The following is a 16,512-nucleotide window of genomic DNA, read 5'->3' on the forward strand; positions in this document are numbered from 1 at the left end:
CACCAGCATCACTCCCTTACACTAGTATAAGAGCTTCTGAACCCATCTCACTGCTTCTGCTCTTTCCCTCTGTATTAATTTGCTAGGGCTGCCATACCAAAGGACCACAAACTGGGTGGCTCAAAACCACAGAAATGTATTGCCTCACAGTTCTGGAGGCCAGAAGTCCAAGATCAAGGTATTGGCAAGGTTGGGTCCTTCTGAGGCTGTGAGAGAGAATCCGTTCCAGTTCCTGGTGCCTCTCTTCCAGTTCCTGGTGGTTTGCTGGCAATTCCTTGGTGTTCCCTGGCTTGCAGCTGCAACACTTCAGTCTCTGCTTCTGTTGTCCCATGGGTCTCTCCCCTCCTGTGTCTGTGTATCTTCTAGTCTTCTTGAGGAGAAGAAGTCATTTTGGATTAAGGGTCCACCATACTCCACTAAGACCATCTTAACTGATTACATTGGCAATGGCCCTGTTTCCAAAGAAGGCCATTATCTGAGGTACTGGGGGTTAGGACTCCAATGTATCTTTCGTGGGGACACACTTCAACCCATAATGCCTTCCTACAGTCAGTTCTGCATGGAGCTGCCAGAGAAAACTTTTAAAAATATAAACTGGTTCACTCTCCAAGTTCCCCATCATATCAAGACCTGAACTAGGGCGACCATACCCTACTTCCTCTGGTCCCTGCATCCTTCTCCATCCATATCTCTTAGTATTAGGATTCTGAGCTAACCACAATGACTGTCTCTCTATTCCTAGAGCATTCCATGTGCCTTTCCCCTTCAGAGTCTTTGCTGTTCCTTCTGTCTGAAACGTGCTTCCACCAGATGTGTGCTTGGCTCTCATTCTCATGTCCTCCAGGTCTTCCCATCCAGGGCCAACTCCTTTGAGAGGTCTACTCTGACCCTAACCCCTAGAACAGGGACCACTCCTGTGTCTTCTTGTTCAGTTTTCTTTATAATGCTCAGTACTACATGGCATTATGTCTTATATTTATTTGTTTATTATGTTACGTATCTCCCCCCTGGAATGTAAGCTCCTCAGGGGAAGGTATTTTTTAAAATTTGAAAACCTTGCAGATATTTTAGTGTACTTTTTAGTTAAATTAAACTTTTGAACAGGTGACTTATTTACATGGTTGAAAGTGAAAATGATATAAAAAGATATCCAGAGAAGGCTCGTTCCCATTTCTGGGAACTATCCAGTTTCTGACTATCCAGTTTCCCTGACCCCCATAGAAAACCATTTTTACTAGTCTCCCAGTATCTCTTTATGCAACTACAATACGTATTTGTATATATGTACATATATATTCTTGTTTTCCCATCTTATACTGAAGATGTCATTTAATCCATAGTTGGCCTCTTGCATTTATGTTCCTTCAAAATATTTCCTGGACATCATTCCATATCAGTTTATATAGAACTTTCTCATTCTTTTTTAAACAGCTCTATAGTATTCCCTTTTGGGAACATACTGGAGTTATCACTTCTCTACTGATAAATACATGTGGCTTCCATCTTTTATTATATACGACAGGGATTTCCATGCTGTATCCCCAGAGTTTTGAAGTCTTTCTGCACAGAGCGGACTGTCAATAAACAATTGTAGAGGATGAAAGATGAATGAACCAATATGAATGAGCCAAGGAGGGTAGTAGGAAAGGAGCCCAAGGGCGGCTCGCAGGTACGCGGTGCTGCACGGAGGCCCCAACAGGTGGCGCTGTAGGCGGCGGGCGCGCCTGGCCGGGGGGGTGGGGGTGGGGGCCCGCCGCTCTTGCCGTGGGCGCAGACGGCAGCGCGGGGACAAGCGTGCGGGGTAGGGCGAGTCATATGACCCGTTCGGCTTCCTGGCTTCGGCCACTGCCGCCGCCAGCCCGTGCCCGCCAGCGTCGAGCCGGGGTCCCGAGGAACCGTTGGGGGGTTCGGGCCGAGGCCCACTTGTGTGGAGGTCGTCGTCACCGCTGCCTGCCCGCTCGCCCGTCCGTCCTTCCTCCCGGCCGCCATCATGCTGGCTCTCATCTCCCGCCTGCTGGACTGGTTCCGCTCGCTCTTCTGGAAGGAGGAGATGGAGCTGACGCTCGTAGGGCTGCAGTACTCGGGCAAGACCACCTTCGTCAATGTCATCGCGGTGAGTGCCCTCCCGCTCACCCGCCCGGGGCGCCGCAGCCCGCGCGTCCGGCGCGGGGTCCGCGGGCAGGCCTGGCTTGGGGGTCCCCTCTGCGCGGCGGGGCTCTTGGGAGTGTGTGTGTGTTGGGGGAGGGAGTAGCCGTGCTTGTCACCTCCCCTAGGGTCAGGACTCGGAGCTTCGCGTGTGTTGGTGGCTGAAGTGTAGCGCTGAGATCGGCAGCTGAAGGGTTAATTCCATTTAGTTGTTTTCTTCCAAGCGCCGTGTTCTTAACGCGGCCGGGGTTTGGAAAGGGTGGAATTGGGCTTGTCACATTTTTAAGGCGCTTGGGGGATTGGGGTTTCCTTCGGGTTTGGTCTGTGAAGGCAGCGGAAGGGTTAACTCCAGCTTGTCACTTTCCTGAAGGGTGGGATTTGGCGACTCCGTGTGTCCCGTGAGAAAGCATAAAAATTGAGATCCTCTCAACTAACCACTCGGGACGAAGAGCCCCGATGTAGGAAAGCAGGGGACCGGTGGGGACTCATTCCTGAATTCTGTGGGCAGCTTCTCCGCTGTAATTCAGTTACTGGTTTTCACCCGTTCCCCGAGGGGCCAAGATCAAGTTGTGCTGCGCTCACCGGTAAAGCTGGGGAGGGACATTTCCAGCCAGTCCAGAGTAGTGTACAGCTTTTATTTTACTTTATTCTGCACTTTACATATCTAATTGAAGTATAATTGACTTATAAATGCACAGCTTTTATTAAGCCGAGCAGTTAGGGGGTCTTTGCAGTTCTAGAGCTAAATGTCCTCATCTAGGGGGTAAGATTTGCAGCCAGCGTAAAGTTAACTACGTTGAAAAAGCGGGGGTGGTCTTTTGTGGTGGTGCTTCTTAAATGAAGGGAGGGGAAGGGTCTGGGCAGGAACGTAGCTTATTCCGCGCCCAGGGAATGGGTGTCTGGGAGGGAAATTGCCCTGGGAACCTATATATAATGTGGTGTTTATTCAGCAGTGATTGAGGGGAAGGAGGATGATTCAATATTGCTTGTTTGGTTGGCTGGGGAAGAAATAAGAGCGAAAGATTCTCGTCAATCTTTATTTACAGCCCAGGAGTTGCTGTGCCTCAGTCTTAGCTGATAGGGGCTTGTGCTTGCCCAGCTACTCCAAAGAGAGATGGCAGCAGTTCCTCCACCGTTTAGATGATGGGTGAAAAAATAGGCGACTAGCTGTCCAACTGGTTGGGTTACTGGAATTATTCAAACACGACTTCCTTGTTAGGGAACACAACTTGTGTAACTCGTGACTCTCAGTCCTTGCAGTTATAGAGCAACAGGAATGAGTAAGACTTGGAGAAATAGAGATCAGCAGAACTCCAAACTTCCTTTGAGGAATGTTGCATGGCCTACTTTTTGGGCTCTTTTTGTATAATATGATTGGGGGGGTGCTTGAGGTGACTTTTTTCAACAGTCATAGAAAAGTGGCATGTGTGTCTAGTACCACTAACATTAGTAAGGAAAGACTTTGCGCTAAGTATCCATATTCGAACTTTTGTGTGATGTGGAAAAGCTCAGCCTGAGTGCAGCTGAGCTCATTTAACTGTACATTTTCTGATATTCCTTTCAGATAAGAATTGGTGTCTCCTCCTAAATTCTATCTTTTTGACAAGACTGAATTATTTTATAGGGTATATAGGTATATTACTACAGTCAGTCTTGTTTGTTGCAGAGAAGTAGTTATTCTTGGGAAACCTAAAAAAAGTTTAGTAAATCTTTGAGGAACTTCTAAAAATACAAGCTCTATTTTCATGCTTATGTTTCCAGTAGACAGTGTAGTTTAATATAATGAGCATGAACTTTGAAGTCAAGCATCCCTGGGTTTGCAGTCTGGCTCTGCCACTTAGCAGCCTTGTATCCTCTTTCAGTCCTTGATTTCCCATCTATTAAGAGGAGATAATAATGGGTTTCTTACAGAGTTGCTGTGAGTACATGAATTGACAGATGTTAAGTGACTCGCGTCATGCCTGCCTATAGAAGGGGTTAGATAAATGGTAACTGATGTTATTATTTGTAGTGGGTATACTCGTTTAATGCAGAAACGATATTTTGAAAAATATTCAGAAAGGAATTAGCTGGGGTCATTTCCGTCTTTGAATTTGTGTATGTATCCAAATGTGGACTGCTGTAGTGGATTCCTAGATTGTGGCAAGTAATCACATCATGTCCTCTCTGTTCCCCCCTTTTTTGCATTAGATTATTTTAACATCTGGAAAGCTGTTGAACTCAAAGTGAGCTATTATTTTAATGTTAGACTCTTCATTGCGTTTTGTTTTGGCTGCGCGGTGCGAGTTGGGGAATCTTAGTTCCCCGACCAGGGATTGAACCTGGATCTATGGCAGTGAGAGCTCTGAGTCCTAACCCCTGGACCGCCAGGGAATTCCCTATACCATTCTTTTTGAATGATATGATGTGGGTAGGTTCTGTTAAGAAAAAATCGTGACGGTAATTGCCCGTGGCCTTTAAGATGCTGGAAAAAAAGAGACCTCAGTAAATTTCATGCCTTTTTTTAAACCTCAGACTTTAATCTAATCTGTGGTTCCTATAGAATATATTGAGGGTGAGGAAAAAGTTAGTAATTAAAAGTGAATTTACAGAGTTTTAGATAGAAACAGTGTGTCCAAAATAGTAAATTTAGCTTTATCTTAAAAAAAATCAACTGCATTATTCTTTGTATAAAGTGTTTGATTTATAGACTCAGAAATTCAGACGCGTTGACTCCTACGTGTTACTTTAGAAAGTTGGCCGTTTATTTCTCAAATTCAACAAGTAACTTTCCAGGTAGGAAAAGCTTCAGGTGAAGCCAATTTTCTTAGGTAGACATCAACTTTTTGTAAACGTCAAATTAAAATGTGTCTTTATTTTCTGCCTTAAAAGTTAAGACAACTTTGAGTGATGTCATTTAACTTACTCAAAAGGTTTGTGAAGCTGAATTATTTATATGCAGGGTTTGGTCCATTCTGAAATTAGGCAGTTTGCTTACAGAGAGTTTCAGTCCTCAAATTCATATTCTTATGGTTTCAAACCCCAAATGATACTTAATGTTATCTAATGTTTTATGTAGAGACACTTAATATACGTAGTGTTCTCTTTGTTTTGAATATTAAAAAACAGAAAAGAAACACATCTAGTCTTTAATTTTTTTGATTAGTGTTAGGAAATGAAATACTGCCCATTGCTAAGTATTATGGCAGTTATGACGTAATAAAGCATGTGTCTTGTATGTGTAATGTATGTTGAGTAATCTTTATTTTTAACTGAGACCCTTAGATGGGTTATAGGATACTTATGAAGAAATGTTTAATAGGATTTACCAAAATGTTATGGGATAAGTTTTATAGACATTGTGTATTTTTGAAATTAGTAGTATTATAAAAATTTATCTACTTTTTTGTGAAGTATCGAGAGCTCAAAGGTTAATCCAAGGAAAAGTTTGTTACTGCTGAGAATTAGAAAAAGGAGATATTTGGAAAAATGGTAGAAATCTGCACCTAGAATAATTTTTTTAAGAGTTTGTAAAAACCTTAATTAAGTGGTCTAATTTTACCCTCGTTTTATAGTTGTAGGTAGGAGATCCAGAAAGGTTAAGTGAAATTCCTAAGGCTAATTAGTAGCAGAGATAAAATTAGAACCCATGGCCAGTGCACTTTCTGCGTCTGCAGATTTACCTGAGGTTAGAACCATAGAGCTGTGAATTGGGAGCTCTTAATCCTTTAAACATCTTTTTTGAATATAAATATACTCCTCTTACAAATCTGGATAGCTTTTTAGATCCAACCTTCTTAAGCATATTGACTAACATTTGAGGAATATACACACACACAGACACACACACACAGTGTTTGTGTATTTGAGGACATCAATTAGAGGAAAGAATGATAATCTATGGAAAGTAGCAATAGTGGAATATTATACTACTGTGTTTGGACATTTAAATAACTGGCTAACAGGCATTGTTGGGTTATTGAACTACGTTTAATATCTTTTAAGAGCAGAAATAGTTCTGTGATCACAGTGCTTCTTATTGAATTACTTTGGGGTAAGAAGGGCAAAAATAGTTTTTAAAGAAAACATGCTCACCTGTAAAGTTTAGCAAATCTGAAACTTGACTGTAGGAGCTGGCCTTCCAGTGAGGTCATCTTCAGATACAGATTCAGAGTTGTGGAACAGGAGGCATCCTGCCAAGGAGCATTTCTTCAAAGTTCTTTACCCCCTTCCCCTTTCCCATTGTGTTTTCCATGCAGGCTTAGAATCTCAAAACAAAATGTTCTCCTTAAGAAGCTGTTAAGAGTGCATTAAGGCACTTTAAATTACTAACTTAGAGGATATTTCACAACTTAAAGCACTGTGTTTCTCAGAGATAAAGTGGAATGTCAGTGAACATGGATACAAAATGCATTGCACCTATTAAAGAAGAGTTATTTACATACTATTTTTAGAAGATCTTTTTTTCCCCTAATTATCAAAATAGCACAGGGTCATTAGTAGAAATTTGAAAAGAATACTATAAAATAGAAGAAACCGCTTGTTATCTCCACCATCCAAAGTTAACTACTGTCAGCATACCAGAGTATTTCCTTTTCATCTTTTTTTTTTTAAAAAAGTATATATCTAAACGGCTAAAAAAGTCTTGAGATAATGTTTATAATGTTTGTATCCTGGTTTGTTTTCTTTTAATTACGGTGTACACATTTTTCTGTGTCTAAAACCATCTTTAATTCCTTCATAATTTATCCTGTTATAGCATATCTTGTGGATATACCACGTATATTTGATCATTTCCTCATTATTGGACAGTTGAGTGGTTTGCAGGGTTTTGCTGTTGTACATCAGTTTGATCTGCATTTCCTGAGGATGGGTTCCAGAGTTGGCATCACTGGGTCAAGGGTGTGAACATATTTCATGTCAAATGGCCAAATTGCTTTCCAGAAAGTATGCACTCCTACTGAGAAGGTCTTCTGAACAAAACTTGGACTTCATTTAAGCACTTTGTCCTGTGGTATTTTTAGGGCATACTTAGTTTTGTTGGTAAGGTAAAGTTAACCAGCAGTATTTTAAAACTATCCTATCAGATAATTGCTCTGTTTCTTTGTTTAATGTTTTAAGAAGTACCTATTTATGCTTCAGCAACCGCTAAGACTGAGACTATAGAGAACATAATTCCTTTTTCAATTTTCTTTTTTACTAAACTTTGCAGGCAAGCCATATAAATACAGCTCATCCCCTTTAGCTATCACAGCCTAATTTGTTTTAAACTTCCTGGTGGATTGTCTTAGGGGTTTGTATTCCAGAATTATGGCATGTTTCCGTGCAGTCCTTACCTAGTCTTGCCTATTATAGTGGGATGCTGCTCACTTTTTTTGCGGGGGGTGTATTAAAAGCAGTTTTTCCTAAACCAGAGTCTAAGAAAGTTTGCCAGGTAGACCACTTTTTGAAGCTATAGCATATGAAATTTTTAAGTTTATAACTTGAGTATCATTTATACTTGTAAAAGTTGATTTATGTCTTTTGAACTCTTGTACGAAAAAAACAAAGGAAAGAAATATTAACCTGTCTGCTGAATAGGTCAAAATCAAACGATAATTTAAGGCATTTAGTTTTTCTGAGACAGGACAAACCAAAATTGAAATCTGTAATGGAGTGATTTGAGTTAATTTCTTTCTTCAAAGTAAAAACCACAAGTCTTACATTCTATTGTGCTATTTTTTTTAAAGGTTACATTGTTTTTTGTTTTTAATAAATTTATTTATTTTATTTATTTATTTTTGATTGTGTTGGGTCTTCGTTGCTGCGTACAGGCTTTCTCTAGTTGTGGTGAGCAGGGGCTACTCTTCATTGCAGTGCAGGGGCTTCACAGTGCAGGGGCTTCTCATTGCGGTGCTTCTCTTGTTGCGGAGCGCAGGCTCTTGGCGTGCGGGCTTCAGTAGTTGTGGCTCGCAGGCTCTAGAGCACAGGCTCAGTAGTTGTGGCGCACGGACTCAGTTGCTCTGTGGCATGTGGGATCTTGCCAGACCAGGGCTCGAACCTGTGTCCCTTGCATTGGCAGGCGGATTCTTAAGCACTCTCCCACCAGGGAAGTCCCGTTATATTGTTTCGTAAATTAGATATTGGATCTTGTATTTGGATCTGATTTCATAGTGTTCCCAGTTTTATATAATAGAATAAGATTCTTATTTCATATCCGGACAAACTTTTTTAAAAAATTAAAATATTAATAAAGCTTTAGGGTTCATTTAGAAATTATCTCTAAGAATACTGTATTTTTAAAAAATTATAATACTGGCAAAATAATTTTAGGATTCAGGTACCTAAGTAGTGACACTTTTCTTGAAAATTGAGGCCTTTCCTCTTAAACTGGGCTAGAAAAGTAATCATTTGTTGTTAAAAAAAAATTGTATGATGATTGGCAAAATGCGTCTAAAAATGTCTTTTGTATCAATTTACTTGATGACAGTTACTTAAGCATCTACCAAAATAGTGTTACTATAAGAATATATTTTGAGCCTAAATTTGTTGGTATATGAATGTGGTATGGTTGAGTTTATTTGGAATATGTATAAGTGGCTACATGAATTAGAATGCATGGAGGTTGGGAGTTGAAAGCCAGATTATTTAGGTCCAGATCCTGACTCTTAACACCTGTACTATTTTTGGCAAGTTATCTAACCGCTCAGTATCTGCTTCCTTACTTGTAAAATAGGAATAATAGTAGTTTCTACCTCATGGAGTTATTATGGGTTTATACTTCTAAAACACTGAACAGTGATCAAAATAAGGCATGTGTTAGCTGCTAGGTTACTATAATATGATCTCCTGGAGAGCAGGGAATTCTCTCTTTTTTGTTCACTGATGTGTTCCAAGTGTCTTAAACAGTTTCTGGCATACACTGGGTGCTAACATGTATTTTGCAATGGACAAATATTACATTTAAAATATAAAATTAAGAACAAGTGTCTTTATGAACCCATATTCATATTTCAGTATGCAAAGTGTAGCATAATGTTAGGAATGAGAGTTTTGGAATCTGATAGATTTGGATTTGAATATTGACTTGGCTATATATCACTTGTATTAGCATCTGTGTGTTTCATTTTTTCCTCCTCTGTAAAATGTAGATGGTCAAAGAACTGCCTCCTGGAGTGGTTTTCAGAATTAAATGAATGTATGTAAAGTGCTTAGCACTGTGCCTGGCACATAGCGCTCTAAATGGTAACTGTTATGTGTCAGGGGTAACATTTGATGTAATCATCAGCCTTTATGCTCAATTATTTTTTAGATTTCTCTTAATTATATTTAAATATTTGTAGCTTTTGTTTAGGAAGTAAGGTTTGGTTTTGTTTAATTCTTGGAAAAGTTTTGAGCACGTTATATTTTATCATGTTGAATTTTTTTGATAGCTGAGGTGGGCTGGTAGAAAAAATGTTTTAGCCTCCTGGATAGGCTAGTTATTTTTGATGGACCTACTCCTATAATTCTTCCTTTTAGAAAATGAGGTTAATAGATCTATATACTTCTCCTTGGACTGTGTGTGTGTGTCTGTGTGTCTGTGTGTGTGTATATATAATTGTATTATTTGTTATGGAAAGAATTTACAGGGAATTGGAAATATGAGTTGTTCTTTTGTTTGTCCCACCACTGACTAATGGCAGGACTGTGGACAAGTCATTTAACTTCTCTGTTCTTCGGTTTTGATGCTTGTGAAGAGTGAATAAGCACTGACAACCTTATTGTTTGAGAATTTAGTGGTGCTTTCCTATATCTGGAATTGGAACTCTTACTCACAGATCAGAGAATAAAATAAAAGTGTAAAGGCTCCAATATAAAATGCCGGTTATAAGATCCCAGCCTCTTGCCAGAAGAAAAACTGAGATGGTTTGCTGCTTTATTTAAGAGGTGGAAAGGTAGACGGATCCCAACAGGAAGAAAAGAGTGAACCTTTTGAGTAGTACCTGCCCTCTAGAATTCAGGGGTCCTGTACAAATATATGCTTAGATGAACTTTTTAAATTTGTATTAAACCATAGTAGTGCTTTTTGTGTATGTTTGTTGTAATTTTTAAACCAGGATTTAAGATCCAAGTGGATTTTAGTCACTGTTGACAGCTGTAAATTTGCAAGCCCCAGCAGGCAGTGTGCTGTGTCTGTGTTGGCCTGTTCCCCTAGATGAGAACTGGGCTCTGCAGACTGCATGCAGGCTGGGCCAGAAAGGGCTTTTGGCAGAGTTTCCTTTCTTAAGGTGGCTTAAGGTCTGGTTTAGACACACATCACTAGGCTACCTTTTCTTTACTTTTTTCTTGAAAGCTCATTTTGTCTGGAGAATGGTTTAACACAAATATATAGATTTGATCATTTCTGAATAGTTTCTTTCAGAGGAAAAACTGGGAAATGGAGGAAATTCACTTTTTTCTCCCTCTATAGTCTACCTGTTTCACTCCACTAGCTGTTGGTTTCCTTATTTTGATCTTATTATTTCTTCATTCAGTGGCTGAATTAAAAAACTTAAAACGTTTAAAAAAATACACAAAATTCATATTGTTTAAAAAAGTAGTGTGGATATACAGATTGGAAAAAATAATCTTTAATACCATTAAGATTTAATCACTATTAACATTAAGCTGTATATCCTTCAGATTTTTTCTTCTCCCTTTATATATACAAATATCAGCTTTTAAAAAATTGATGTATTTGACATATAATATATTAATTTTAGTTGTATAATGTAACGATTCTATGTTTGTATATACTGTGAAATAATCACTACAGTAAGTCCAGTTAACATCACTACCATACATAGTTAGAATTTTTTTTCTTGTGATGATTACTCTCGTAGTAACTGCAAGTATAAAATACGGTATTCTTAACTATAGTCACTTTTCTGTACATTACATCTCATGACTTCTGTATGTATTTTGTAACTGGAAGTTTGTACCTTTTGATCTCCTTTCACCTATTCCAGCCCCAATCTGTTCTCCGTCTATGAGTTGGGATATTTTGTGTTTTGTTTTAGATTCCATATATGTGTCTTTCTCTGTCTCAGTTATTTCACTTAGCATAATGCCCAGTATATGCTTTCTTGACAACATTGATGGGATCATGCTATACATGCTGAGTGGTCTCGAGTAGTCTACTTGATTTACCTACTTTGACGGCTAATAGGCAACTCACATTCAGTCAGTTCAAGACGGAATTCCTGATCCCTTCCTCTCTCAATCCAAGGAACCAACATCTACCCTTATCTTAAAAATATTTTTTTAAAAAAGAAAAAAAGAATGTTACAGGCTTTAAATAACCCTTATGTGTACATTTTGGTTACAGGCATGATTTTCCACTGTTGAGTGATTGAAATGTTGGCGCCTAAAACTTTCATTTTGTAGTTTTCTTTGGAGTTCCAGGAAGTGGGCCAAATGATTTGACCAGCTTTAACCTTTACATTTTCCTGTCATCCTGTGTATGGTAGGTATCTTCCCCAGTCAGGATTGATCATGTCACCTCCATTGTAATTTTCACCACACTTACCACCATCAGAGATTATCTTGCTTATTGTCTTCATCTGTCTTCTGAATATAAATTCCATAGGGGCAGGGCTTTTTCCTTTTTTCATTGGTGCATCCCAGGGCAAAGAACAGTGCCTGGCACATAGTAAGCTCTCTAAATGTTGAGTGAATGAATGAATATAACAGCAAAGTAGTGTATCTATTCTTTTATACTCAAACTGTGTGCAAGGCATCATGGTAGGAGATGATTCATAAATGTATCAGGCAGGGTTATTTGTGGTAGAGTATTTGCCTCATAATAGCCATGTATAGGATAGAAATATTAAGTGCCTTAAAATTGGCACATAATGTTATGGGAATCTCCCCACCCTCACGGAAGACATAAGGGGAGTTTTAGAAAGGCAGTTTGCTGGCTTTGGGTGGGACTGTGTTGAGAATGGCCATGGAGCTGAGCTTTGAGTAGGGTGGTTTTCATTCATTCAGTGGATAGTTGAATCAGTGTTCTAGGCAACATATGCATAATGAAGAACAAGAGAGATATGGTTCCTTCTGTTGTGGAGCTTCCAGTGCCACGAAGGAACAGTAGGAGAAGCAAAGACACAATTGAGGGCAAGAACTTTTGTCAAATTGAGTGTAACCTGCACAAAGGGAAAAAAACCCAAAAGCCTAGAAAAATGGGTTGAATCAGTTAACACAAAACCTTGAGTAAATTTGAATCTGTAGGCATGGGGAGCCATTGAAGATTTTGTTCACGGGAATGAAGACCTGTGTTTCCAAAGGATTAATTTAGTAGCAATATAGAGAGCATCAAGAAGGAAATTGGTTGCAAGATTATTACAGAAGTCTAGTTAAGAGATAATTAAGTGGGGTGGGGAGTAAGAGAAAGTAGTGAGCTTTATTATGGAAGTGGAGTGGGTACAGTTGAACAGTTGAATCAGATGTACAGGGCAAAGGGGAATTTGTAGTCAAAGACCTTTTTAAGGATTTAAGTGGAAGATGGTGGAAGAGTGAGACGCGGAGATCACCTTCCTCCCCACAGATACACCAGAAATACATCTACATGTGGAACAACTCCTACAGAACACCTACTGAACGCTGGCAGAAGACCTCAGACCTCCCAAAAGGCAAGAAACTCCCCACGTACCTGGGTAGGGTGAAAGAAAAAAGAATAAACAGACAAAAGAATAGGGACGGGACTTGCACCAGTGGGAGGGAGCTGTGAGGGAGGAAAGGTTTCCACACACTAGGAAGCCCCTTCGCGGGCGGAGACTGCGGGTGGCGGAGGGGGAAGCTTCGGAGCCAGAACCGCGGAGGAGAGCGCAGCAACAGGGGTGCGGAGGGCAAAGCAGAGAGATTCCAGCACAGAGGATCGGTGCCAATTGGCACTCACCAGCCCGAGAGGCTTGTCTGCTCACCCGCCAGGGCAGGCGGGGCTGGGAGAGGGCTGGGGTTGGTGGCGTGAGTACAGCCTGCAGGGGGTTAGTGCACCACGGCTAGCCGGGAGGGAGTCCGGGGAAAAGTCTGGACCTGCAGAAGAGGCAAGAGACCTTTTCTACCCTCTTTGTTTCCTGGTGCGCGAGGAGAGGGGATTAAGAGTGCTGCTTAAAGGAGCTCCAGAGACGGGCACGAGCTGCGGCTAAAAGCGCGGACCCCAGAGACGGGCATGAGACGCTAAGGCTGCTGCTGCCGCCACCAAGAAGCCTGTGTGCGAGCACAGGTCACTATCCATACCCCCTTTCTGGAGACCCTGTGCAGCCCCCCACTGCCAGGGTACCGGGATCTAGGGACAACTTCCCCGGGAGAACACAAGGCGCACCTGAGGCTGCTGCAATGTCCCACTGGCCTCTGCCACCGCAGGCTCACCCCGCACTCTGTGCCCCTCCCTCCCCCCAGCCTGAGTGAGCCAGAGCCCCCGAATCAGCGGCTCTTTTAACCCCGTCCTGTCTGAGCGAAGAACAGATGCCCTCCGGCGGCCTACACGCAGAGGCGGGGCCAAATCCAAAGCAAAGCCACGGGAGCTGTGAGAACAAAGAAGAGAAAGGGAAATCTCTCCCAGCAGCCTCAGAAGCAGTGGATTAAAGCTCCACAATCAACTTGATGTACCCTGCATCTTTGGAATACCTGAATAGACAACGAGTCATCCCAAATTGAGGAGGTGGACTTTGGAGAGCAAGATTTATTATTTTTTCCCCTTTTCCTCTTTTTGTAAGTACGTGTATGCTTCTGTGTCAGATTTTGTCTGTATAGCTTTGCTTCCACCATTTGTCCTAGGGTTCTATCCTTCCTTTTTTTTAAAAAAATCTTTTTCTTAATAATTATTTTTTATTTTAATTTAATTTTATTTTATCTTACTTTATTTTATTTTACTTTATCTTCTTTCTTTCTTTCCTTCCTTCCCACCCTCCCTCCCTCCCTCGCTCCTTTCTTTCTTTCTCCTTCCTTCCTTCCTTCCTTCCTTCCTCCCTTCCTCCCTTCCTCCCTTCCTCCCTTCCTCTCTCCCTTCCTCCCTCCCTCCCTCCCTCCCTTCCATTCCTTCCTTCTTTCCTTCTCTCCCTTTTATTCTGAGCTGTGTGGATGAAAGGCACTTGGTGCTTCAGCCAGGAGTCAGTGCTGTGCCTCTGAGGTGGGAGAGCCAACTTCATGACACTGGTCCACAAGAGACCTCCCAGCTCCACACAATATCAATGGCAAAAATCTCCCAGAGATCTCCATCTTAACACCAGCACCCAGCTTCACTCAACTACCAGCAAGCTACAGTGCTGGACACCCTATGCCAAACAACTAGCAAGACAGGAACATAACCCCACCCATTAGCAGAGAGGCTGCCTAAAATCATAAGTCCACAGACACCCCAAAACACACCACCAGACGTGGACCTGCCCACCAGAAAGACAAGATCCAGCCTCATCCGCCAGAACACAGGCACTAGTCCCCTCCACCAGGAAGCCTACACAACCCACTGAACCAACCTTAGCCACTGGGGACAGACACCAAAAACAATGGGAACTATGAACCTGCAGCCTGCAAAAAGGAGACCCCAAACACAGTAAGATAAGCAAAATGAGAAGACAGGAAAACACACAGCAGATGAAGGAGCAAGATAAAAACCCACCAGACCTAACAAATGAAGAGGAAATAGGCAGTCTACCTGAAAAAGAATTCAGAGTAATGATAGTAAAGATGATCCAAAATCTTGGAAACAGAATAGACAAAATGCAAGAAACATTTAACAAGGACCTAGAAGAACTAAAGATGAAACAAGCAGCGATGAACAACACAATAAATGAAATTAAAAATACTCTAGATGGGATCCATAGCAGAATAACTGAGGCAGAAGAATCGATAAGTGACCTGTAAGATAAAATAGTGGAAATAACTACTGCAGAGCAGAATAAAGAAAAAAGAATGAAAAGAACTGAGGACAGCCTCAGAGGCCTCTGGGACAACATTAAATGCACCAACATTAGAATTATAGGGGTTCCAGAAGAAGAAGACAAAAATAAAGGGACTGAGAAAATATTTAAAGAGATTATAGTTGAAAACTTCCCTAATATGGGAAAGGAAATAGTTAATCAAGTCCAGGAAGCACAGAGAGTCCCATACAGGATAAATCCAAGGAGAAACATGCCAAGACACATATTAATCAAACTGTCAAAAATTAAATACAAAGAAACCATATTAAAAGCAGCAAGGGAAAAACAACAAATAACACACAAGGGAATCCACATAAGGTTAACAGCTGATCTTTCAGCAGAAACTCTGCAAGCCAGAAGGGACTGGCAGGACATATTTAAAGTGATGGAGGAGAAAAACCTGCAACCAAGATTATTCTACCCAGCAAGGATCTCATTCAGATTTGATGGAGAAATTAAAACCTTTACAGACAAGCAAAAGCTGAGAGAGTTCAGCACCACCAAACCAGCTTTACAACAAATGCTAAAGGAACTTCTCTAGGCAAGAAACACAGAGAAGGAAAAGACCTACAATAACGAACCCAAAACAGTTAAGCAAATGGGAATAGGAACATACATATCGATAATTACCTTAAATGTAAATGGACTAAATGATCCCACCAAAAGACACAGATTGGCTGAATGGATACAAAAACAAGACCCATATATATGCTGTCTATAAGAGACCCACTTCAAACCTAGAGACACATACAGACTAAAAGTAAGGGGATGGAAAAAGATATTCCATGGAAATGGAAACCAAAAGAAAGCTGGAGTAGCAATTCTCATATCAGACAAAATAGACTTTAAAATAAAGACTATTAGAAGAGACAAAGAAGGACACTACATAATGATCAAGGGATCGATCCAAGAAGAAGATATAACAATTGTAAATATTTATGCACCCAACATAGGAGCACCTCAATACATAAGGCAAATACTAACAGCCATAAAAGGGGAAGTCGACAGTAACACATTCATAGTAGGGGACTTTAACACCCCACTTTCACCAACGGACAGATCATCCAAAATGAAAATAAATAAACACAAGCTTTAAATGATACATTAAACAAGATGGACTTAATTGATATTTATAGGACATTCCATCCAAAAACAGAATACACACTTTTCTCAAGTGCTCATGGAACATTCTCCAGGATAGGTCGTATCTTGGGTCACAAATCAAGCCTTGGTAAATTTAAGAAAATTGAAATCGTATCAAGTATCTTTTCTGACCACAACTCTGTGAGACTAGATATCAATTACATGAAAAGATCTGTAAAAAATACAAACACATGGAGACTAAACAATACTTAATAACGAAGTGATCATGGAAGAAATCAAAGAGGAAATAAAAAAATACTTAGAAACAAATGACAATGGAGACACGATGACCCAAAACCTATGGGATGCAGCAAAAGCAGTTCTA

General features: G+C 40.6%; 1 protein-coding gene across 2 annotated transcripts in view; it reads left to right on the forward strand.

Annotated features, from left to right (window-relative positions):
* The first annotated feature begins 1,771 nt into the window (after positions 1–1,771).
* The window catches only part of ARL8B (ARF like GTPase 8B), a 65,972-nt gene continuing 51,231 nt past the window's right edge, over positions 1,772–16,512 (forward strand). Inside the window, exon 1 of one of the 2 annotated variants that reach the window (XM_079933018.1) lies at positions 1,772–2,113. In XM_079933018.1, coding sequence (XP_079789144.1) covers positions 1,816–2,113 — 298 coding nt within the window. In that variant the 5' untranslated portion in view covers positions 1,772–1,815. The remainder of the gene's footprint in view (positions 2,114–16,512) is intronic. The other variant, XM_079933019.1, reaches the window with a different exon arrangement.

This window comes from Stenella coeruleoalba (genome assembly GCF_951394435.1).
Source record: "Stenella coeruleoalba genome assembly, chromosome: 10".
NCBI lineage: Eukaryota > Metazoa > Chordata > Mammalia > Artiodactyla > Delphinidae > Stenella > Stenella coeruleoalba.